We start from the raw sequence: 26307 nt of genomic DNA, 5'->3' as shown, positions 1-26307 counted from the left end.
ATGTTCACATCACATGAAAGTCTTATTTTAATTATCTTTCTGGAAATTTATTCTGCAGAGCTGAGAATTCCACAGTCTAGGCTGAAATTGTAGCATGTTGACAAATAATTCCCATGCAGAAAGACTTCTTCTGCTACATTCTGTATTGTGTGACCCAGATGCATCCAAACTGTGAAACAGAGGTCTGAAGAGGGTTTTCTGTTTATTTCTTTTCTATCAGGAAAATCTGTGAAAATACTACTAATAATAGCAGTAATTTTTGGTTAGAAGTGGTCAGTCCTGGTGTGGGAGGGGGGAAATAAAAATTGTCTTGTGGAGAAGTGGTGGAATATTAAAGTTGTCCCAGCCCTTGTGCAAAGATTTAAATGGTCTTCTGTCTAGACAACTACCAGTACTTCCTGAGCTTTTTTTGCCCCTATAACTTAGTCTATAGGCCTTAAAGTGCTGATCCTACCTGAGCACTTAGTGTCTCATTCCCACTGATGTACCCCTGACTAGAAGGACAGTAAATGAAGTGTCACAGAAACGCTGGCTTTGTTTTGTTGCTGCAGTCATGAGGTGCTCCATGCATCCTGGTGCAGAGTAGCTCCCTGCGTGCTAGCTCCTGGCTGTGATCCCCCAGACTCAACAGAGGGGCAACAGCTCTAGCACCCTACTTGATCTGCAGAAGCTCAGAGGGAGTTTTCGTTCTCAGGGTACTTAATAAAATGCAAAGTCTTTGCTCACACTCCAGCCTGTCATGGCACTGTGGTGATGCTCTGCCTCCAGTCAGGCTGCGCTGGGGTGAGGGACCCGACACTGTTCTCACCTGTGGTTCTCCAGTTGTTGGCTAGTGAGGCAGAGCACTGCATGCCAGGGCCTGGGTTTCTGCAGCCAACTGCCTGTCTGAAAATCAGGTTTTGCTCTGCAGTTGCCTGGAGAACAGAGCAGGCTCCAGAGACTCCAGCACTGAGGCTCGTGTCCACCAGGATGTGCAGAGGGTCAGCTGGCCTCAGAGGGTGCCCTGTGCTTTGACACCAGGGTGGTAGAGGGAATCTGGGGCTATTGGCCACCAGCACTGGTGGTATCTCAGCTTTTACTCTTGTGTATTCTGTACAAAACTTTGTGCATAGATAAGTGTATTTGAAACCATTCACTCTTTATTAGAGTCTGATTGTTGTGACACCTGTGTATATAAAGCCAAAAATTTTCTCTCTCAGGTAAAATATTGTTAATTTTTGGCTCAGCCAAATTGAGTTAATGGAAAGGATATATATTATAAAGTGTAAAGGATGGAAAGGGAAAAATGCTCAGAGATAAGAAACTGATTGATGTACAGACATAGAAAATAACTTCATTCAATTCTACGGGGAATTCTGTCAGGCAGAAATTTCTCTTATCCTAATAGGGAGTGAAATTGCAATTCTTTAGAAATCTGATACAGAAGATTTGCAGATTCATTTCGAAGCTGCATAATGCAACTGTACCCCTTAATTGTTTTCATAGATCTGAAGAGTTATATTTGGACTACCTAGCCCAGATAGAAAAAGTAAGACCTCACGGAACCCTCTTATGTGCCTAAAGTGGCACTCAGGCATCTCAGTCTGTGATCTGCTCTTGGATCTGTGAAACTTATGCTATCTAATTTTGGCCAGTGAAGTTCTCTTAACGTTTGCAATTCCATGACTGCATTTTCCCACGGGGGCTGTCACCTTGTCAGTTACCTTATTGCCTACACGTTTGGCAAATATTCTATTCAATGTCAAACATGCCTCAGGAAGTCAAGGCAAGACCTTGGTACCCACACCAGCTCAGATATAGTGCAGAGCTCTGCAATTCTGTCTGCTGCACTGGTTTGTTCAGCTTCATGCAACTCATCCACACAGGATCCTGCTGCCATAGAAGGGTGAGAGAGTCCTTCCCATCTCAGTCTGGCCAGTGTCTCAGAGCAATCCCTTAGATATGGCTCAGGCTGTATGCATGCTGAAGGTGACACAAGAACCGTGTTTCATCCTTTGGTTTTTGCTATAACTCTTTCTGTATTGGTTTCTAACCTAGAGGAAAGAGATTTGATGACCTCCCATCATCGCTACACAAAAGAACGGCTCTCATCTAAGAGTGAAGGTACAAGTGCATGTGTGGATTCAGTGGCAACTAGCTTTTCTTTAAAAAAATAAATAGAGTTGGCAACATTATCCTCTTCTCCAGAATTGTTTTTAGGAGAGATGTCTGAATCAATCTTAAAGATGACTTTGGGCTACAAAAGAAATGTGATCTTGGGCACTTCTCTTGCTTAGTATTTCAACTAGCTAGCTTGGGAAGTATCGTGTGAATCCCATTCTAAGGTGCTGAACTTCACCTTATGTTACATAGGCAGCCCACATGCTGACGAAGCCCACAAATTGTGTTTGAATAAACCTCAGTGCTTTGTAGCCTTTGTGATTAAAAAGTAAGATCTACAAACTGTGAAAGGGAAGACAGACTAAAGACATCAAAAACAAATGCTTCAAAGTTGTGTGGGTTGTTTTTTCTTTTTTTTTTTTCTTTGAAAGAGATGTAGATGACATTGATATTCCATGGAAAAAAATGTGTTGATATCTTTCAGTTGGTAATTTTAAACCAATTCTTCCAGCGCCTGGAACTGGATAGGTGACACTGATATGCAGAAATATATTTGTGAAGCAATTTCAGTAAGTAGATAGAAATGGAATTGTATCAGGCTCAGCACAGGCTGGCATTCCCACACCACTTGTCATCAGGAGCATCCACTCAGGCTTTTGATGTCTCCAATGTTTATTCAATGCACTTGACACTTTAAAATCTAGTTTAGTGTAATTTTGCTTTTGATGGGGTCTTTTAACATATGCAGCAACAGACTGAGGGAGGACAATTTCAAAATAAAAGATGTTCACTCATCAAAAGCTGCTATAGTACTCAGAAGTGTTACAGTGGTACTCTAGTTCCTAATACAAATCATTTGTGCACAGTATAAAAGAGGAAATTTCCAAAGACTACTGATCAGTGCACTGATGCACTGCATACAGTAGCTGCAGACTGAAACAGTCAGATAAGCTTGGGGTTCTCTTTGAAACACCTGTACTAAAGCTGGGTTTAAAAACACGTGTTTTGTATCAGTCATAGGAAAAAACAGTTGAAGTGTGTTAAGGCTCCCAATATTTGGTCAGAACAGAATCAATTGGTTTCTTATTCTACCCAAAGAAAGACACTGAATTCTGTGAAATATAATATGAGCTGGCGTGAGCATTTCACCCCTTTTAGTTGAAAGCAAAGGTTTGTGTGGCACCCTGGGGCCAAGGCTCCCTTGGCTGCCAACTGAAGCACTGCCTGGCCGTGCTGCATGGCAAAGGTGAGCTGATCCCTGCAGGTGGGAAGGCAGGCAGGGGAGCTGCTTCTCAGGGCACTGGAAAGTGGTTGTCAGTAAACTCTGTCTCTGACTACTGACATCCTGTCAGAAACATGAGGTGTTACTGGGATTGCTGAAATGGGAAAAAAATTGAGTGGGAGAGCTTTATGAACTTATTGAAAGCTCCTCAGACCCTCTTCTTTCATCATTCTGCTGAGCTGCTGAAGTAGGATGTTGATGGTGGGGCCAGACTTACAGGATCAAGCTAACTGAGGAGGACTTTTAAGAACCTTCAAAAGGCATATATCATTCTGTATTTGGACTTAGAGATATTGGAGAGTCAGAGCTAGGGAGGAAATCTCCATTGCACTACCCAGCAAGGCTAAGGCTAACAGACTCAAACAAGGCTGTATGGTGGCGATAACAGTAAACTGATTTGTACTTAAATTGCAATGAATAAAAATAGGGAAAAGGAGAATTTGCAGAAATGCTCATCCAATATCGGCTTTTTTCCTGCATCAAATACTACTTTTGCTGACTTTGTGAATGTGTTCCCAATACAGTCAGAGAGTAAAAATGCCTGTTACAGGGAAGGAAGCCTTACTCAGTAGACAAGAGTGAGGGTTGACCCTGTCCAGCCATCTTTCATAGAAGAGGACTTCCCCTTTACCTTTTCCCCAGGGCCAAGTGGAAGCATCAAGTATCTCTGAGCATGGGCTGCCAAAAGAGAGAAGCAAAGCTGGAACTGAGAAACCTAAGTCACTCTTTAGGAACCAACCACTGTCCACTCTTCCTTCTGAGTTCAGGCAAGTTGTTGAGGAAGAGGGAGTGAGAAGAGGTAGAGAAAACAAGTGTGAAGGAAAAGGGATAACTGGGAAGAAGATATACACATAGAGGAAAGAGAGAACATCAAGAAGAGAGCAGAAGGGAACTATAGGTTGTTGAAATGTCTGAGGAAAGAAAGTAAGTATGAGATATAGGAAGAAAGGGAGAAAATTTCAGGGAAAAATACATAGGAAATAAGTTCAATAAGAAATAGCATTGAGCTGTTTTAAAAAATATTTCCTCCATATTCTAATTATCTCCTTTAAATGGAGAAACTAAGAATATACTGCTGTACAGGTAAGAAACCTCTGCAAGATTTCTCTGTTTCTCCAAGTGAGCTTATTCGCTTTAAGCTGTGCTTTTCCTAAAGCTCATCTTGTTCAATTTGAGTCAGTAACCATATCAGCTTAGAAACAAAATTTGGGTAGCCTCCCAAATGGGCAAGTATGAACCACTAACTACTCTGTCAGAAAGGAAAGAAAAGGGGCCCAACACATGGTATATGTGTGCGCATATATGTATGTATATGATACATATGTAAAAATACTTTTATATAGAAATATAATAATTTCACCTGTAATTCCTGACTTTCAGGGCAATCATTATGTTTTGGGAACTTTACTCATGACTGCTGACAGAGTCAAAGTATGTGGTGGATACGTTTGCACTTCAAGGGTATCTTTGATATGCCTGACCATAGGCACAGCCTCCTTGTGTTGTGATCTGTTTGTGTGTGTTGAGCATGATTTGTAAGTCTGTACTGATGCTAACGGAATGATAGAATTTATGAAATACAAGTAATTGTGAAAGGTGATTGTTTTGCTTTCTATTTGATACCAGGTATTACTGTGGGTATTTTTTTTTTGTATTCTTTGGTCTGACTGGTTCTTTGGTCTTCTAAGAGTTAGAAAGACTCTTAGCAGTTTGTGCTGTCCTGACTTTTTGGCTGTGGAGCAGCCTCCAAAGTACCATGGCCTTCATGAAGATCCCAAAGGCTGCCTGCAGGATACCTTGGTGGAAATGATGGGTACTGAGTCGCTGCATGTGCTTGGACATGCAGGTTTCAGTATAGCTTTTTGGTGAGGGGAGAGGATCAGGCATACTTATGTACTTTGTACAATGTACTTCTGAGTCCATATTACAAAGCTTCTTTTTTTCTACACCAGGACTGGATAGTTATTCTTGTGAACAATCCCCAAATGGTAGATAATGCAGTTACATTCTCTTTTCTATGTTGCAAAACTAGGATTTCCAAAAGAGACAAGTAAGATTAGGCCCATCTTAGCCAGGATGTACTTTGGAAGATTCCAGACTCTGGCCGCATTAGACAATAGGTTATTCCTTTTATTTGATATCACTTTTTCACATTATTAATGTAGTCAGTATTTTTGTTTTGGTTTTACCCCCCCTTCACTTCATCCTTCCCTGTAAACACTTCCATTTCCAATATACCTGTCCAGTTCATGCTGGTTTTCACAGCTTTCTGAAATTCTGTAGGAGCTGTTTCAGAGAGTCTTCAAACCACTGACAACATACCACAGTCCTACTTTGTAAATACACTGCTGTACTCTCACACCAGTTGCCTGGGTTTTTGTCTCTCTATTTGCCATGATGTTTTAGCTAAGATAATCCATGGATCAACATAGTGATAAAACATAGTGTTCAAGTCAGAAATCATAATGGAAATCTGGTAGTGATGGAAAAGAGGAGATTTTGCCCTGTGGTGTTCAGGAACCGTGTGAAGGAGGATGTCTTTTTTTTCTACAACCACCCTACTATGTCTAAACTAAAGTATATTTTGAATAGAAAGGAAGGCTTGGATATCACACCCTTGTCCCTAGAGATTAATTCATAGATAACTTGCAATCTTTCGATTGGAAATATTTTTCTTTTTTCTTCAGCTTTTTTACTGGTAGCAACTGGACTTAACATTTCACTGTGGTAATACAGGAAATACTGAACTTTTTTGGAAATGACTAGGAGCTGCCTAATGTTTAATTGTAACTTATAAGGCTAAAAACTCAAGGTAAAATTGTTTAATTGTCAAGCCTGATTGTTTTAAGAATCAAAGAAAAATCATCTCAATACATGAAAAAGGGATACTTTTAATTTTTCTTCTTCCAAGTCAATAATACATGGGTTTAAATGATGCTTTATAATCCTATATTAACTGCCTGTGCTGCAGAAGGAATCCATAGCTGTGGTGAATCATAGGGATTTCCTTAATGCACTCTGATATGAGGTATCAAAGCCATTAGCGTGGGGCAGAGAGATTAATGGAAAGCTGGGCTTTCTGGGCTATAGCTGAAGTGTAGGCGGCGTACTCTAAACATGTGAAAGCACCCACTAAAGCACTGGACATATGTGTCTGGCCAGCTGAATCCTGTTTATGTATATTCAGGTTGTCCACAACTGTGGAGAGAGCCATCAACAATATAGAATATAGTCTTCCTCCTCGTGGTATTTTTCAGTCACTTGTATCTCATGATGTAGCAGCACGGGTAGCAAAAGGGTAGTACTACTGCTCAGCCAGTGGTGCAAGCTGAAGTGGCCTTGCTGTGGTAAAAAGTGAATGCAAAGGTCAGAGCTGTCCCTTAAGCACAGCATCTGTCTTGCATTCTGCTGAGAACACCCTCCTCTTCACAAAAATCACAGGATCATTAAGGTTGGAAAAGACCTCCGGGGTCACAGAGTCCAGTCTTTGACCGATCTCCACTTTGTTAACTAGACTGCAGCACTAAGTGCCACGTTGTTGTTTCTTGAACACCTGCAGGGGTGGTGACTTCACCACTTCCCTGGGCACTCTGTAACAATGCTTTCCCATTTCTTCTATTATCTCATACTTCCTTCCTTCCTTAGTGATGGTCTGTGTAATCAGAAAAATTCCTGTGGACAACTGCATGTCCCCGTGGGTGAGTCTCTGAAGTTGCTTGCTTTGTTCTCTACGGTACTAATTATTAAATGAATGTAAAGGAAAACTGTTTTGGACTGAGGAGTACTTCATGAGATACTAGGTAAATTTGTTACTGCTGAATAATAATAAAAAGTTCACTTTTCTAGTTCAGACTAATAAATTTTTGTGTATTTTTCTCAAACTCATCAAAGGAGGTTAGAGTTTCAGACACAGACATGACAAGCTCTAATGAGGAAAATAGGGCTAGAAAAGCTTTGAAATATCAGAGTTCACACTGTGCTTAGCAGAGGCTGACATAAGTCTAACATATTGATACACATAATTGAGTGTGGGTTTTCCCAAAAAGTAAAAAGAGAATTTTAATAGTTTAAGAAGTCCCTAAAGCTATCTGGCCATCCTTGACTTCTCATTTGATCTGACGATTGGAGAACATAAGATTCTGTGAAGGAAGAGCTAACAGCCATTTGCAAGCTCAAGGTCCCCTCCATCCCCCCTCCTTGTGATCTCAGTATGAATATTACTCATTTGATCTGCTGCTTCTTTAGTTTATCATTCAGAGCCTGGACCTCAGCTGGGCTTAAAATATTTAGAAAGTGGCTGCCTACAGATGTTGGAAAATTTAATGTGCAACTGCTTAACGTAGTTGGTTTTCAGAGAGCAAACTCCAGGATTTAAAATGATGTGGAAATACTAGAACAGAGCTCCCATACTGAGCAAATGCCATTGTTAAACATTTATCAATAGACTCTCTTTCACAGAACATTGATGACAGTTCAAGTTGTCTTTAGATGGATTCTCATCTTCCTGGAGTTACACAGTGTTGCACAGTGGGACAAGATGTGCTCCAGCTGTAAAAATGTTCATAATGCATAAATTTCCTTTTAATATTTTGCCCTAAAGTGCATCCCAGATTTTCTGGAGTGGTGAATTTGTTTTGTATATGTTGCATCTATTGTGGGATTTGAGGTTGGGATTTTGTATTATTGTTATTTTCTATGGTATCCCTTGTGTGTAATTAAAGGTAATGACTTCTAATGAGTCCCTGACCTACTCCAACCCACTGGAAGGAAGCTCCTTCTTAAATTTGAACACTTTATATTTCATATTTTATATTATACACATTCTTTATTTGTTGCATCCTGTTCTACAAGGGCAGCAGAGGAGGTCATATACTGAAATACGCTTGCTGTAACATATCTCATTAGACTTTGTGAAAGACACTTTCTGGCAAGTGAGGATAGAATGCAATGTAATGGAGATTTAACAGTTTTTCAGCCCATAATCTGATACTATGCAATTACATGTATTAACTAGAAAAAATGACTTTTGCTAGGGTAATTCAGTTTATTCAGAGTACTGTAGTTGCTAGTCCATTTGATGACCAGCAACAACCTCAGAAATAAGTATGATAGATAATTAGTGTGTTTGTAGTGGTGAAAAAAAAAAAAGAGAAAATCAGTAATGAGAGAGGATTTGCATATTTGATTTTACTTCGATATTTTCACAGGGCTAGTAATTGCATCTGTATGTACAATTTTTCACATACCAGATTCATATACCAGATGATTGTTGGCAACAAACGGGACTGCATTGATTCTCAGCTATGTCTTTTCATGAAAAGATCAGTGCAGATAGTTGAAGTTGTATTCTGTTCAGGAATATGTCTTCAGAAGGTAACTGGCAAAAGAAGTAAAGCCAGCGAAAGACTAATGGAAGAGAAAAGAAAGAATAACATAGTTTACCCATCCCAGATCAGAAGCATTTAGGTGTTATGGATCACTTCTGTCCCTGTGTTTTTGGGCAAAAAATAGTGACAACTGTGCTGCATTTTGTCACAAAACCCATATCTTTACACAAAACCCATCCAAACATATAGGGAACTTTCAAAAGATTTGAAGGAATCTATCATTACCTCCTCGTCATTAGGTGTATGAATTGCAAGCATCCTTGACAGAAACCACTATGATATTTACTGCAAATAGAATGACTTGGAATAATTCAAATGGGTTTAAAAAAAATCCTGCCTACCAAGTGAAATCAGCTAATGACAGCTTTCAGCTTATACTTTTGTTCTTTCAGTTTCCAAAGCTTTTAAATTCTATTAAACTTTTTTTGAACTAAATGTATTTTAAATTTTATTCATCTGGTTCAAAAGCATATCTGTTTTTTCTTGCTTTTGCTCTAGCTGATGTGAACATATTTTTGGGGGGAGATGGAAATCTGTGGTAATTCCTGAACAACATGAATGCTGGACACATGATAAATACTGTAGCTGAGTGTCCTTAACATAAAGAGCATCAAGTGTATTCATCTAAATAAATATAGCTTAGAATTGCCCGTGTTTAAAATATAAATGAATACGTGAATATATCTACTGTGAAGATGTATTATTGTAGGTTGCTCCTCCTCATGCTAAAATCCGTGGAAAGAGGCTGAATCAGAAAACTTCATGTGTTGAAACTTTTCCATGACATCAGCGCTAGCAGAGGTAGTTTGTAGCTGCTGGAGTTGGCAAGGTATCACCCTGTTCATCTGCTCTGAGCATTGAATGGGGCATCTCACATCTCCGAAAGCACTGAATCTTAATGTGTTACATTTTCACGGGGTGATTTGATGTTGATTTACTCCGAAGTGAATGAAATGAGGTCCTCGTGATGGCACGAGTGACCTATCCAGTTTTTGTCACAGGTGGAAGGATGAAGACACTTGTAGAAGGTAGTTAAACATAAGATGCCTTAATAGCCATGTGTAGCCAAAATGAGTGGGATTGTGAGATTTGATGGAAGACGTAGCTGTTTACAGTATTGTTCTATGTGGTGTGTATAGAACAGTTGAATTAATCTCCCAGGCTCTCTTTATTGTCAGTGGACCAAAATGGACAGTTGCAGGAAGCATTACATTTCCTCCTATAATTAGTGCAAAAAAGGACATTTTTAGTATTGTTTGATATAGAATAAGATATTATTAAGCTTCATCAAACTCTTTTGAATCTTGAATGTCCTCCCTGAATGACTTTGGCATTATGATGCTGCAGACTGACACATTTTTCAGAAGTGAAAGCAGACTAAGGTGGTTTTCTGGCTGATGGGATTTACAAATGTCACTAATAGCTAAAGTATGGTGACCTCAGCTCTCCTCCGGCAACTGTTCAATATCTAGGCCCTGAGGATTCATTTCACTGCTGTGAATTTTTTGTACTCAAAAAGAACTCTTTCTTGTTATACAGAAGAGGGAATAAAAATCTTGGAAAGAGAGGGCCATTAATGATTAATAATAGACATTTAAAATTCAAAAAACCATCAAGTTCAAAACATGTTTCCACAGTTAAATTTTATTTCAAGTATTTTTACTCCTTTGCAAGCTTTATTAGTTGGTGGTAAAATGCCAGTTGATATCGAGCAATCATTAACTTAAAGTTTATTGACTGCAATTTTTTAGCTGCAATTATTACTATTTTTAATGTGCTATTGTTAATATTCCTAAAAAAATGATTGCTTAGTGATTAGAGAATAGAAAAGAGAAATAAGATACTAGTTGATATGTTGAAGTTAGTGGTGATAGGACTGAGTGGGTAGTGAAACTGAAGATGTGAGTAATTTAAGCCCATTACTCTGTGTGACTGTACAGCACAGTTACTGCTGTGCGTATAACTCATAATTTGTAATGTTCAAAATTACTGGTGATTCCTTTCCCAGGTTTTTTTTCTTATGAGCTTAGCTCATTTCACCGTCTGCTGTTCTATTCCTAAATCATGTTTTCAGCTGAAAGACTATATAAAGGAAGATGGCATTTGAAATGTCCAGCTGATGCTTTACATTGACAAATGTAGCATGCAAATGGATTTAAAAGCTCAATAAAAAGGGTTCTAGTGAACTTTTGCCCAAAACTTGGACAGCATGTAATTGAAAAGAAAACCTACTAAGAGATGGCTTCTGTAGTGAAGACACTCTACTGGAAGGGCACAGCTAGGTTACATTGCTTCCTCTGCCATCCTCAGTTCAACTCTTCTATGTTTTTGGACCCATCAAACAGATCCAGGGTAATGCTCCTCTATGAATAGTCCTGAATTCAGGAACAGTGGGTGGCTTTTGTTTTCAGTGTAAGAGGAACTGAAAGTGGTTTACCACTTGGCTGGGATAAATCAAAAGTTACATTAGCTGCCTTTGGCACTCCTGAAGTTGTCGACACCTCCATAAGAGAGTACAAGTCTGTTTTGTAATAATGCTTGGTGGATACCTTGTACAGATGTAGTTCCCCCTTTGAAGAGCTGCCACAGTCACACAGTCAGTTCTGAAAGTACCTGCTCCATCTTCTCTAATTCTTTAGGAAGTGGATATTTTAGAGACAGATTTTACATCAGATAGATATATATAGAAAAATCCAGGAAAAACAGACTCTTCTTTACTGTAGATTTTGGTTTGAATGTATTTTGAAGGATTAGGTGCTCTGCTTAGCAGTTGTTTTTGTTTTTGTTTTTTATTTGTTTGGTTTTTTGTTTTGTTTTGTTTTGTTTGTTTGTTTCTTTATTTGTTCAGTTTTTTCTCCAAATTATTTTATTTTTTAAGCATGTAGAATCTTTTTTTTTTTTTATGCCAGTGACTGAATAATAGAATGAGATGAAGCCACCACTGACTTAGATTAAAGTAACGAGGGATCACTGGTAGTTTCAGCAGTAGTTCAGTATGTATCAGGATTAACACCAGTATGTAACTAAAGCAAGATATTGCTTCAAAAAATTACACTAGGATTTTTTGTTTTTAAATAGATAGCTTAAGGTTTAAAAGTAATAAAAATAAGGTTTCTATGAATTCCTCTGTATAATAATTTCAGAGAGTTCAAGTCTGTCACCCACTAGAAGCTGAGAGTTTATCAGCAGCTTATAGGTTAATGCGAGGAAGTGGCCAAACCATAGGGTAGGAAAGAATAGAAAAATTGTATCAATGAGCATTCAAACAGGAATGCTTTTAGCAATTGTCAGTGAATGTGACAGCTGTTGTGCGAGAACTGATTCAAATGTGGTTATATAATTGATTTTCTTTTCCCCAAAGGAGAAGGAAATACACTATTAACAGTGATATATATCACTTAGGTACAATGTAAATGTTACTAGTATGGTATTTAATTTAGAAAACTGAGACTGAGAAATCTAAAATGAGAAATATAAAACTCCTTTACTGGTCTCTTTCAAAATGCAAATTTATGTCTCAAGGGGCCAGTGGAACTTAAAGTATAAATACAGTCTGTATTTAGGGAGTTTTAAAAACACATATTACTGAATTGATAGAGCATAACAGTTCCCTGTTATGCTCTATCTTGTAAAATGTACTTGGGGTCATGTAAAATGCTTTATTAAACTTACGGTCCATAACTAGAGTTGTTACATTTTAATGTATATATTTTTTATTCATGGATTATTGAACCACTAAATCCAAACAATGTCTTCATGCCAAACAATTTCTTTGAGTATCATTCTGAGTCTTTTCACTTCCTGTGTAGCTACCCCAAATCCTCAAATTTTAAAGCTATTTTTCAGAGCTACCCTGTATACAAATATACATTTAAAAGCAGGCAAGAAAGGAAGTTTCTGTTTGCTTTGCATAAAATGCTTTCAAAAAAAAGAAATCAATGAGGCATTTCTGGGTGGGAGAACTGCAATTTTGGTGAGAAAATTCTTGAATGTTGTGTTGATTATAACCATGAGGGATATATACAAAAAGAAATAAGGAAAATTATTACATATTTCATTGCAAGAATCCTTTTTTCCTCAAGACTTAGGGTTGGCTTGCTCTTTAGAGAGTGTCTTACTCCCTACTTTTACGTGGTGTATTGTTCTTTCCTATTATTGAAAAGTTGGCAGAAGTTACAAAACAGTGGTGGTTTAAGCATACTGTTGTGCCCAGTGATTCCAGGGTATTGGTTTTGGACTGTATTCACCTTCTATTTTCTTCTACTGTTATTATAAATAAATCTAGGGAAGAAGCTGAACTGCAAAGAGCTGAAAAGTAGGAAAGTAGCATCTCTTTTCTGCATATTTCAAGCCCCCAGATAAGTGATATTCATAGTACATATAATATCTTTATTGATCTGAAACGTCTCATTGCTGTGGTTGAACCAGCGACTCTCCTACAAGAACATACCTAGGATTTGTTATTCATCTGATACCTGAAGAGAAATGGGAACTGAAAAAGTTAATGGATATAAGTCTGTGGTCTGGGCTTCAAGATATTCAATGCCGAAGTGTCCATCTAAAAGATTTCTTGCTGGTGTTGATTTTATTGACATTATTGATGAAGTAACTTTCAGCAATGATGCCATAGTATTTGTGAAACACCAAGGAGTAAAATGGGCAAAATCACAAAAGATGTCTTTATTTTTTTCCATATGTAACAAAATTGACTGGTTTAGAGAATAATAGAGGAAGTTTAGAAAGGGAAAGATATGTGCTCTAAATATGCATAATTATGTTATTACATGCCAAAAATCTCTTGTCTGGAAAGAGTTAAAGATGTTTCAAACACTTTGTGAAAGAAAGGGAATTTATACAAGACAAGTTTTGTAAGAACAATTTATCCTGTATTTTTACCTGGCGTATCTCTGCTATGTTAGGAATATTGATTTCCACAAAATATAACTTTTTCTGTGATCTTCCTTCTCCTTTTTTTCCTGTTCTCTCTGGTCGTTATTATAAAAACATTTCAGATTATTTATTCTGAGGCTTTTCCATGTGTAGAAAATTTGTTGAAGAAGAATACAGCCAAGATACATAAGAGTTTATTTTGTTTGTTTCTGACTGAGCAGTGATTTTGCCACTCCTAAGGCAACAAACTGTTTTTTCAGGCTGTAATAGTCTACACTGTCTCTGCAGGTGTGGTTAATGACCACACCAAAGGGACTCTTTGAATCCCTTACATATGCCCCAAATCCCTTTTTTAGTTTGTACTGACGAGGAAACACTGTACTGGATGTAGTGGTTGGACTGAAATCTTCTACTATAGCATCTAATAGGGCAGTGAGCATCTACAAGATCACCTGTTGCCTGAGGTGCTAAATTTTGCTCTCAGCAGAGTCAATTTAGTAACTCCATTCAGACTACTTTCTTGAAGATTATTTCATGTTTTGTGAGACATGAATTTAGCACGTATTATTAATATAGATCACAAATGCAATGCAATATTTGGAGTATTTTTCATTTCAAGCTAATGACTATTTCATCAGTTTTACCATTTTGAAGGAGAAAATAATTCCCCTTTTAAGTTAGCATAAATGTTAATTTAATTTTCTTGCACCAAAATATCCTTCATAATAATTGAGTATTTCTTACAGACAGTTTTTTCTGGACATCGCTGAACCATTTATTTAAGACAAGAGTTACCAGAAAACTGCCCTAGTTGTTGTGTTTTTTTTTTTTTTTTTTTTTTTTTTTTTTTTTTTTTCCTAAGAGACTAAAAATGTATTTTAAAATGTATTTCAGTTACTTAGGTTTGTTTCTGCTAAGAATATTGAGGTGTTTTCTACAAAGTTTACCATCCTTGTAAGCTTTCTCCTCCTCTATATGTATGTCATATACAGGTAATTTTTTTAGGGTTTTTTTTCATCAAATAGCTTTTGCTATTAAATACATAACCTTCATATTCTTAAGGAATGTACAATACCATATTAAAACTGGAATAAGAAAAATCTAGAGAAATCTTGAAAAATCAAGAAAAAGATTTAAAAATGGTAATAAAATGGGAACACGTGCATGCGCATAAGTAAAGAAAACAATGAAATGGAAATAATCCACATTTTACTTGTCGAAAGTAAGTGTAGCATTTTTAAGAATCGCAGTCATAATAACTGACCTTTTCATCTTCTGTAGTAATAGTAAGATTTCCTCCTTCCCCCTCCCCTTTTTTTTTCTTCACTTATTTCTATCAGAGCCAGGATCAAAAGAGAAGTTGTAACACTTACATGTCAAGAATCATGACATCTGGAGCAAGACTGAATTCATTATTTCTTGGTGAGAGTGTTATACAATAAGGCTTGACTGACATACAAAATCTGAGACGCTTTCTGATCAGCTGATATAATTAAAACAAAATACTTGGTTCTGCACAATGCCTGTGCATAATCTATTTTGAACCTTTCAAACATAGAAGTATATAGTGTAAAATGCTACTAGATTAGTTTGAATGACTTGTCATTCTATTTGCAGATACCTCAAATCAGCTATGCATCTACAGCTCCAGAACTGAGCGATAACACCAGGTATGACTACTTCTCTCGAGTGGTCCCACCGGACTCCTACCAAGCACAGGCCATGGTGGACATCGTGACAGCCCTTGGGTGGAACTACGTCTCGACACTGGCTTCTGAAGGCAACTATGGAGAGAGCGGTGTAGAGGCGTTCACCCAGATCTCCAGAGAAATTGGTGAGTGCATCTTTACCAGGTTTTGTATTTACAGCTGCTGAGTTGCAGAGCATCACTGAGTTCTACTTGGGTCTATGCAGTGTGATCAGAACACCCATGGCTGTGTTACCTGGACTCAAGTGGGTGATTTTGCTTCTTGCACATCCGCCAAGGTGATAGTTCTGGTAGTAATTTAAGAAGAGTGGCAAAAATTATGTGTCTCTTGCCCCTTCTGGAAAAGAGGAGTTCCTTGATGAGTTAGGGGCAAAAAGCAACCACCAGCTGAATTACAACCAGATTTGAGGAGATGTGATTGATTTAGCTTAGGAAAATTGTAATCCAGTAAGAGCTTTTTCCATGTTCCAGCACTGATAAATCTAGGGGGTTTAATTTTGGTAGATTTTTAAAACAACAAAAAAATCCTCTGAAAAAAAAGACATAACTTTACTGGTTTTCTTTCATGATGAAATGTACCGTACAAATACAGGCATTTTGATGAGAAGTATATTTAGGTCCCTTTGATCCTTTTGGTTTTTTTATTTTTGTCACACTATAGTTATTTCTGGCCTGAAGAAAATGGCTGTTTCTCAGGAGCAGAAGGTTTTGGACAGCAAGTAATAAGATGATGAGTAGCAGGTGGTTTAAAAGAGGGTGGAATTGGTCTTTCACTAAGTGCAGTGTTAAATGACACACCAAAAAACCCCTGCAGACAGTCTTCCTGTCCTTCCTCAGAAAGCCCAGATTAATCTACTGGATTTGACTTTCAGGGCATGTACATATGAAATCTGGTTCTTTTGAATCAGGTTGGGTGAGAAAATATGATAGTATCTCCCACTTTCAATAACTGCATGTGAATACAAAGACCATCGCAATCGTACAGGAAGGCGCATGTGTGTTTCAAGTACTTATGCTTGAATCGTAAAGGTAAATGATTACTCACAACAATCTGGCAGTAGGACAACACCACAGTGATTCATACCACTAGGGAACCCATGTATATAATATGCTTGGTAGTTTAACCACTAAATACCCCTTTTCTAGTTTCTAAGCAGTACTGTCAGATCCCAAGTGTCTTCATGGGAGAGACAAAGCTGACTAAGGCATGGATAATTTTTTTCACAGTTCATATCTCAGAGATGGTTTGTCTATTGCGAATAGATTGGCTTCCCCAGACCCTCACTGAGTAGTTTATTGGCTGAAAAATCACTTTTTCTTGAAACAATCTGCAACACAGCTAGTTCTGCTGAGTTCTGAAAGCAAACAAATGAAATAGAGTGTTCAGGTCTTTTTACTGTTTCCCATTTCCAGGAATATGAGACATCTTCCAAGGGGTGCAAAAACAACACCTATGATTCAACGACTTGAGTTTATGTCAGAGGGATCCTAGAATAAAAAAGACCATTGTCATTTGATAAATAATTTACATGAATAGGATTAAATAAATATTTTTAACAGGATTATGAATCCAAAGCAGTTACAATCATGAACGGGTGTCTAAACATTACAAGATCTGTGTAATACTAAGAAGCGCAATAAATCATGATTTGTGGTTTATCTTCCCCCCCTCTCACCTTGTGATTTATGTTTTCTACTAGAACACTTGATTTTGGCAACCTCTGTGCTCACAGTAACTTACCAACTATTGTGGGGACCAGGAAATCTAATGGTTCTAAAGAAGGAAAGCAGAGGGAGGGAGGACAGACAAGTAATTTTTATTTTCTAGAGAAATGTTCAAGTAAATAATCAGGTAAATCATATGTAACCACAGGGACAAGATTGATAGCCAGTGCAGAATTGTCAGGAACAAATACTGTCAAAACCATCTAATAATTTTCTTTGACAGGATAATAGCTTGTAGCTGAAGAAAAAGCAGTGGATGTGTCACGTCTCTAGAATTTTGTAGTGCTATCTCAACTGTCACATACAATATTCTCCTGAGCAAATTTGGGAATCTAGGTGAAAATATCATAGACTGGATGCAGACCTATTAAGAAAATTTTTCTGAGATTTCTGTTTAAATGAAAGAATGAGTTGTGTGGTATTTGACAGTTTATGCTGGCTCAGGTACTAGGTAATATTTCCATGTTTAACCCAGATGGACTTGGAATGAGGAATACTGTAAAATCTTCCTTCCTCAGAAGGACTAGAGACCAAATCTGAAGACAGTCTGGAAAAGTAAAAACTTAAGTGACACATACAAGGCATTGTGCTTCAGCAAAAAGGATCTGAACAATAAGGAATTCAGATGGACTAGTCAGAAAATACTATTTAAAAAAATGATGCGAGAATTACAGTAAAGTATAACCTGTCTATATTCCTCTTGTTTTAATGGAACATGCAGATGGGCATACCATCTGTAAAATAATTTGAGTAATCCTCCAATTTTCCTGTCAATTGTGGAACCTCTTGCTCATAACTGAGCAAGGGGGTTAGCCTAAAGGAGAGTTGACTAAGAAGGGAAGGTGATGGAAAAGGTGCTTTCAGTTAGGTTTTTACAGAAAGATAAAGGACACTTGTTCATCCAAATACAGTGTATGTAAACAGAAGTAATGGAATTAGTCTCTAGCGTGATTCTATCTAGATTTGGAGAAAGCCCCTTTTAATATTTAAGACAAAGCATTATACTGGCTTGCTTGGGGACATTTTGTAACCTCCATTGCAAAGGATCTGGGAGAATGCATTAAACAAACACCTGCCCAGTGATTATGTAAGTGCAGTTAGTTCTTCCTTGGGGCTGGGAGGTGGATTGAATGATTTCTTAATGTCCCTTTCAGCCTGATCCTCTTGTTCTCTGTCCTCAGACTTTTCACCTGAAGCATAGGACTGGAAATGCTTTTAAAATGGAAAGTTTGGACAGCATCTAACTATGAGGTCTGAGACTATAGAGTTTACGTAGGTTTGTAAAAATCATCATACAGTGTAAGACTGCACACAGCAGCAAAAGTTACCAGCTCTGTGTTAATAAACTGTGTGTTAAGAGAACCTAATTAGGACACTACTCCCCTTGCACAGCTGGTATGCAAATGAATAGGACAACTCAACTCTTTGCTGAGTATTTTACTCAGATCCTATCTAATATAAGTAGCCAATGACTGGAAGCAAAAAGAATGTGAAGATAAGCATAATGAAAAGCAAAAAAAAAAAGAAGAAAGGATGTGAAAGACATTGATATATTCATTTCTGAAAAAATCAGTGCATGAGAGGATATGAGATAACAGATTTGGAAATATAAACAGAAAAGCTTGGGGTTTTTGTTTATTTTTTTGTGGTTTTATAAAGTTGAGAGTTGAGAAAGGGATTGCATTTTACATATGTTTAAAATAGAGATTAATTTCATGTACTTATAATTTAGTATAATTTTTGTTGTGAGCTTGACTCCCTCTAATTTGCAGTTTGATTTACCCTCTGTTCAACTTCTATTTCTTGATCAGTAACAGGCTCCCAAATGAAACGTCGAATACTGAAAAGGTCAAAGTGTTGCCACCCTGACATGTCACCAAATATATTATGTATCAAAATCTCCTCTCATTTTAATGACAAAGATCCTGTCTACAACAAAGCATAGCTGGAAATTAAATATTTTACATGACAATGATTGGAAGGAGATTAGGGGATGGTGCTTATCCCAACTCATTCTTCCATGCATTATTGTTTGAACACAATGATTAAAATTTATAGAATTTTTTACTCCCTATAAAAAGTTAATCAATGATATTACTGTAATAATTTTGACATCATCATCAAATAATTTTGATACATTGACCAAAGGAATGAATTATTGTAAATTGCTTAAGACTTTCAGTAAACTGTAACTTGACTCAGCAACATAAACTAAAACAGGGAAAAAAACAAAACACATTTTACTGAGTCCTCATTAAACTGTCATGCTATATACTCATCGTCTATTTACTTTGCTGTTAATTATCTTTGACAAAATAAATGTTGGAAAGTCTCTAATCTGACTTTCTTTTAATGATTCATTCCCTCTGTTATTAGAAACCAAAAGAATGTACCATTAGAGATAAAATCATGGGATGCTTTTGCTTTTTTTTTTAATTCAAAATACAAAAGCATTTGGTTCAGACAAATCTCTTTGGGTTCAGAATACTTGTTCAGTTAGTGCAAAGTTTGTACCCGAAAGGGCAACAAATCTACAAATAATAGATGAAATGCTATATGACAGATTTTTTTAGCCACTATTGGTCAACTGCTGATAGGTACTGGCAGTGAAACTCTTATGGAAGTATTAGAAGAGGAGGCAGAAATGATAAAGGCAGGGAACTGAGCTGATCATCAAGAATAGGTGAGAAACTTCAGTGTTGCTTGCCCCCTTTTTGCTTGTAAGTTGATTTTGTGTGTCTTGCCAGAGCTTTAAATAAGACAGCAAAGTGCATTTAGGACCAGATCTTTGAGGCAAAATGACATAACTTCATGGCAGCTTTTCTCCAGAAGAGAATGATGTACTTATTGTATGCCCTTGAATACCTGCTTTTAGGAACAGTGGTCTGTAGTTTTACTTACTCCTTTTATACTGATATATTGCAGTTAACAGCATTTTTCTGAGGAGTTAACACAGTTACTTTATGACATTTCATAATATTTTATCATGACAGTGATATTGAAAACTATATACTTAATTATAATGAATAAATATGCTGAATGAAGGCTGTAGTAGCTTCATTTAAATTGTTTCAGACTTCAACATAGGTAGCTATATTTGGTGTACACAGGAAATGGCCTGTGGCATTTCTTTGATATAGTTCTTAAATCATATTTGTCTCTTGTCAGTTCTTTTACTGTGTTTACAGCTGTGCATTGTACCTCTGTTTTTCTCCAAATTATTCGATTTCTTCCTACAGAATCACAGAATAGTTAGGGTTGGAAGGGACCTCTGGAGATCATCCAGTCCAACTCCCCTGCCAAGGCAGGGTTGCCTAGAGCAGGTTACACAGGAATGAGTCCAGGTGGGTTTTGAATGTCTCCAGAGAGGCAGAATTACCTTTAAAAACTTTTGAACTTCTAAAATTTTCAATGGATAAGGTGAAAATCTATTGGGAAGTGGTGAGGGAGGTTTGAGCAGGAAAATAAAACTTAAGGGATGTAACCTTTCCACTTAGACTAGTCAAAGATAATTTAGAAATAGGATGGATTGCTGTTAAGATTAGTTCAAATTTCCTGCAGTAATCCTTGTATATGTTCGATATAAATCTAAAGCTTTTTGTATTTTGTAAAGTAAGATGATGAATAGATTTCTCTCCCAACCCCAAGGTGTTATTTAATAGAAGATTAAAAAGTCTTGCAACATGAAGGTGGAAGAAATACAGTACCTGAAATGTAACCTTTTCCCCAAGATATTTCTCCTTTAAAGGTTGTTTTCAAGCTTAACAAATTAATTTTCACAACTAATAGTATTCTAACATACCGTCACAAAGGGTAAACAGTTTAATTCAATTTTAAGTTTTTCGTCTATATTTATGCGGCTAAACTCTATTGGTAGCACTGTATTTCAAGCTGCAAGCTGTAATTAATAATAACATGATATAATTGGCTATGGAAGCTTCAAAGTAACGTTTGAAAAATTACAAAATCAGATGGTAAGTATATTAATATTACAAAAGCTTGAAAATTATTCCAGCAGTTTTTAATATTTGTGCCAATTAGTACCTGATAAAGAACAGTGTAATTTCTAGGGATTTATAATAAGGGACCATTTTCATTTCTCTCAGTGGTGCTAATCAACATGATGTTTTTTAGCTATAGTTACTTGTTTTCTCTATAGTTTTAGGGAGGTGTCTTGGAGCAGTAATAATACCATCTTGGTATGCTCTCTGACCCTCCAGAAATTGTTGTGACTTTAACAGCTCTTGAAGGGTTTCTTCATCCATCAGTTATCTGAGGTGGTTTTTAAGCATTCTGTAGAAAGCTTGGAAGTTACAGTACTCTAAGTACTACAGAAGTCATTGGACTATGACTTTTTTTTTCTTTTTACTTCATCTGAACACTGTTGGTTGTGAACACAAATTCAAAGAATAATAAAGATATCCAGGAAAGATATCTAGTTCAAGTTTTTTAAATGTAAAAATACAAACAAAATTATAAATGTGTTGATGCTAATTTTAAACAAGCAATCTTATTAGATTAAAAATTAGATTCAACAGAAGTATTTTGTTGAAATATACTGTGTGATGTTCATAATGAATACATATTTTCATGATGAAAGCTGGTTTTTCAAATGCAGAACTCTTTGCAGGAGTGGTTGGGGATTACGAGTTTCAGTGTCTATAAACTGAAGTCAGTTTTAGGGAAACCATTTCAAATAAGATGTAAGATGTACTTTTTAATATTAGGGGTGGAAAAGCATTATAAAATACTAAGAAATATTGGTATATTTATTTTATCGTGAAATCTTTCTAAAAGGAAGTTCACTACAAAATGTTGGGCCAAATTTAGAAATCACTACTTAAACTGTAGTCTATACTATGCTTGATACATATAGGATTGTAAGAATTTTTCTCTGGCTGTATAAACTGTCACTAAATTTCTGAAATAAAAAGCAGGATAAGTATGCAGGTTTTAAGGTGATGACAGGAAGGAAATTTCTTAAGTGCTGCTGTTCTGTGTATTAGTGTGTATCATCATTGAGCCTGTGGCTTCTCATAGATTCTGTGATTCTCTTTTGCTAGAAGAAGACCCAGAGCAAACAATTCATACATAATTAAAAAACTCCTGTGAAAGCAAAGTTAGAAAATGTCTGAATCAAAATGTAGTCATTCTAGTTGTTTATGACCAAATTTCCATTAAGAGGAGGTGGATTTTAACAGAGTTAATCCCAGTGGATATTCTTGTGTTAAGTAAAAGTATTTGTGAGGGGGATACTATAAGGGAAAGCATTGAGGACACACAATATTATTTGCAGTCTGAATAAAGCTACCCCTGTTTGGGTTTTGCATTATAATTTTACTGTGGTGCAAGACAGAGGACTGTGGAAAATAAATTGACAGCTTATTTTCCATGGTGGTTGTGCTTAATTGGTTAAAAAAACCAGTAAATGAGTTAATAATAAGCTCCAGGATCTTCACAGGTTCTGCCATAAGTGAGATTTTTTTCCCCTCCTTTATTTAGAAATGAGTCCTCTGTCCTCTATGTTTTACATAAACTTCTGTTACTGTCATTTCTACAGAAAGCTTGTTTTCACATGAGGTTCAGCCAAGCACCTTTTGTAGTGGTGCAAATGATGTGAGTTCAGCTGTAGTCAGGGATCAAATAGACAGACTATGGCCCAGCTTTGATCAGAGTCCATGTGAGTGAACTTTGCCAACAGAGCACTTAGTGGTTTTACTTTCCCACCATGCACAGACTTTTGTAAGGACAGACTGTATTTGAAGATACCATCTGAGTAAACGTGACAGGAAAGAGCATGGTGGCATGGGCTTGGGCTGTATTTACGTGGTTCTTTTGTTAACATGTTAAAGGGCTCACAGCATTTAAATGGTAATCTTAGTTATGCTCCTGTCAGGAAGAACTGTTTCTGATTTCACAGAATATTCTGAGTTGGAAAGGACCCACAAGGATCAAGTCCAACTCTTAAGTGAATGGCCCATGCAGGGACCAAACCCACAACCTTGATTATTAACACCATACTCTAATCAGCTGAGCTAATCTCAGGGTCTTTGTTGGTCTATGATCAGTAGTCTCATTCACATTAAGAAGGTACACACAAATTCTTGAGGCTCTTAAGTTTGCTGAGAAAATTTCACTTGTCTGTGTCTTCAAATGGTTTCTAGTATTTTTAAATGTTTAGCATTTTTTGCAGCTACCTAGAGATTATAGCTTTTAAAAATCATGTGAGAGAAATGCCTTACAATTGATATTAGCAATATACTCTTAGTATCAGCTCTTTTGTGATCTGTGGCTGCAGTTAAAACAATGAAGCTCTGGAACTGTCAGAGTCAAACACTGTGAGTCAATACCTCGTCTCCAGTGGTAGCTTCAGTATATGGAAGGGAAAGATATCACAATCTTACTTAGTCACTGGCAGAATTACCTATCCAAGGAGTGTTCTGTAACCTCAGGTATTCAGTGGTTGATGCTTAGATTTCCTGAAGCATGAAATTTCGTTATAATTTCTTCTTGTTATCGTTTTAACCTCACTCATTAAATGTCTTCTTGTTTGGATGCTACAAATGGTATATAGGAGAATCCAGTTAACCTCCTTCATAGTGTACCTTCTTATTTTTCTTAATGGTGGGTTAGAAGATATGAAGTAATTGTCATTTAATGGTTTCTGTTGTCAGTTTCTGGATCCCTTATTGCGTTTATATCTCTGTTAAGGTGTATAGTCATGACTGAACACTCCAAACAAAGCCTTACTATTGATTTATGTAGTGTCATTGTAATCTCATTTTTATTCTCAGCCCCACTCTTTATACACCCTGACAAATTGTAAGCTTTTTCTGTTGGCTGCTGGGTAGCAAGCAAATTATTTCCAAAAGCAATCTGTTCTGACACTCAAAGTTTATTAACAAATGGCTACAGCTGATTTAGAACTTAATGATGTGTGTGAACAATTCCAGGTATTCCTGCCAGTCTGTGCTCCCTTGTATTTGTCAATAGTCAATATTTTTCTATGACATATGTGTTTATCTAGCTTTCTGAGTACTCTGTCTTCTCCCTCTGCTCTTTTTTATTTCAAATAATTTTATACTATTTTCTTTCTGTTCAATACTCTCCCTCTCCTTTCAGAGAGCATTGTGTTATCCAAATCAAACCCTAGTAGACATTTCTAGAGAACATGTTTATCAGCCTTTTCCAGTGCTGAATTTTGACTGTATCTTTCTATTCTTCCTATTCACTGTTTTTTATCCTCAGGAATCCTTTCCCTTCCCCCACTCCTCAGTTTCTGCCTATTCAAAGTTCTTAAAGTCTTCTAAAAACTCTGTTATGAACTTTAATATTTTATCTGCAAGGGTGATACATCTCTTTTGGTAGTAACTACTTTTGCATGCTACCTAAGTACCAGTAGGAACAGAATGTAGAGATATTTGAAGTTACCTTATAAATGTGTCTTGTATAACTATATGCCCTTTCTGAATGTATCTATTCTTCATGGTGCTTTAAATTATGTAGGATTATACTATCTTTTACGGAGCCAACAGTTTGAGGGTGAAGGTTAGTAACTATTTTAAGTTGAATTCTTGTTATCATCCAACTGTACATGAAGCCACTGACTCAGTCACATAGCCCGTGTGACAGAGAACTAAAGTCTTTCAAGTATTAGGTTAACCCTAAATGAAACTTGGATTTTCTCTTTCTTTAGAACTTTTGACAACTGACAGTTTCATTATGAATTGAGACAGAGGGAAATTGCATTAAAGTTTTTTGTACAAATTTCTGTATTATACCTGAAGCATGTTTTGTTCAGATTTCAGTATAATTTTATTTTTAAAAGCTATAAAATGAAACAGAAAATGAGTGTTTAATCTGATTACTTTGCAGTTATACCTTCTGATATTAAAAAGAAAAAATGAACAAATACAACTGAAACTTTGTTTTCAAGATTTGTCAGCAATTTTGTCTAAATGGTAATGTCTATCAGAAAAAAACAATCATAAAGATTAATGCTGCCCAAGAATCGTCTTTCCTTCCTTGCATAGACTAAATTCTGGTAATAAATGGTGTGTGTAGATGATATATGGTCTACTTCCCTGGGCAGTCTTATTGAGATCTGGGAAGCTGTTAAAACAGATAATGTTGTTTTATTTTCTCTGAAGAGAAAGCAAAGCAAGAAAACAGCTATTCATCATTCTGTATGTTTATGTAACATGATATGTTACTTTATGCACATTGTTGTGTACTGTACTATGACATATCATCCACCTCAGAAGTAGAAGGATGATAGTAGGAGATGCCCACTTTCATTCTTCCTTTATATTACCGTAAATTTCAATGTGTTCTGGGCCTTACCAGTGAGATTTTCACTTCTCGTTTTACTTCTTTATGACTTTCCCTACTTGTTCTACTGTTTTCTCCTGCACAACCCCAATACAGAAGTATCAAGAAACAAGTTTGCAGTTGTCACTGGCTGCGTTTTTTAGTATGCCACACTAATACACAAAAATGCATTTGAGCTTTGCTCAGCTGCATGATATAGAAGGGTTGAGTGAGTTGAGTGTTACAAGGCTGACAATATTCTTACAAGATTACAAGCAAAGAATGTCCGATTGGAAATGTCAAAGAGATATTCTTGTATTCATTTTATTTATTTTCTTTCTGTCGTTGAAGGGCAAGGGGTCATACTGTGCTCTGAGTCACAGTAAACATACATTTGTTATTAAACTTGCAGTGGGGTAGCTTAGCAGTAACAGCTCTCTCTTGAATGCTTGCATGAGTCTGCAATTTCAGGCTGGCATAGTAGATCCTGTAGTCGGATACAACTTGTTCTTTCAATTCTACTACCTAATGAACTGTCCACAGAGCTCCAGAGAATTCTGTTCAAAGAATAGTATTTTAAAGAATTGCTACTACTTATTTCAGAAAAAAAACCAGGCATATGCATATGCTTCACTAATAGTAGGAAAGAATCCTACACTTAATTTTTTCTGTTATAAATGCAGGATTTTTATGCAAATTGCAAGCTGTGATACCACCACTTTAAATTGAGACAGCAGAAATATGCATATTTTGAAACCTCACAGCTTATAAAAAAAGTCAATTCTTTTTTTCTCTTACTGGAAAACAAACTATTTCTTAGGTAAAACTCTGTCCTCTCAAGGACAGTTTTCTATGATGGAAATAGTGTTGCTTGTTCCTCCACTTTCTTCAATATAGAACGATTA

General features: G+C 36.7%; 1 protein-coding gene across 6 annotated transcripts in view; it reads left to right on the top strand.

Annotated features, from left to right (window-relative positions):
- Positions 1-26307, top strand: part of GRM8 (glutamate metabotropic receptor 8) — a 333155-nt gene that overhangs the window by 50005 nt on the left and 256843 nt on the right. For all 6 annotated transcript variants that reach the window (XM_051795633.1, XM_051795632.1, XM_051795634.1 and 3 more), the window contains one exon: positions 15277-15493. In XM_051795633.1, the coding sequence (XP_051651593.1) occupies positions 15277-15493 (217 nt within the window). The remainder of the gene's footprint in view (positions 1-15276; positions 15494-26307) is intronic.

The sequence above is a fragment of the Manacus candei genome, unplaced genomic scaffold (genome assembly GCF_025592945.1).
Source record: "Manacus candei isolate 608988 ecotype Guabito, Panama unplaced genomic scaffold, ASM2559294v1 h1tg000043l, whole genome shotgun sequence".
Taxonomy (NCBI): domain Eukaryota; kingdom Metazoa; phylum Chordata; class Aves; order Passeriformes; family Pipridae; genus Manacus; species Manacus candei.
Note: the sequence above shows the minus strand (reverse complement) of the source record. Positions and strands in the feature narration are given on the sequence as shown.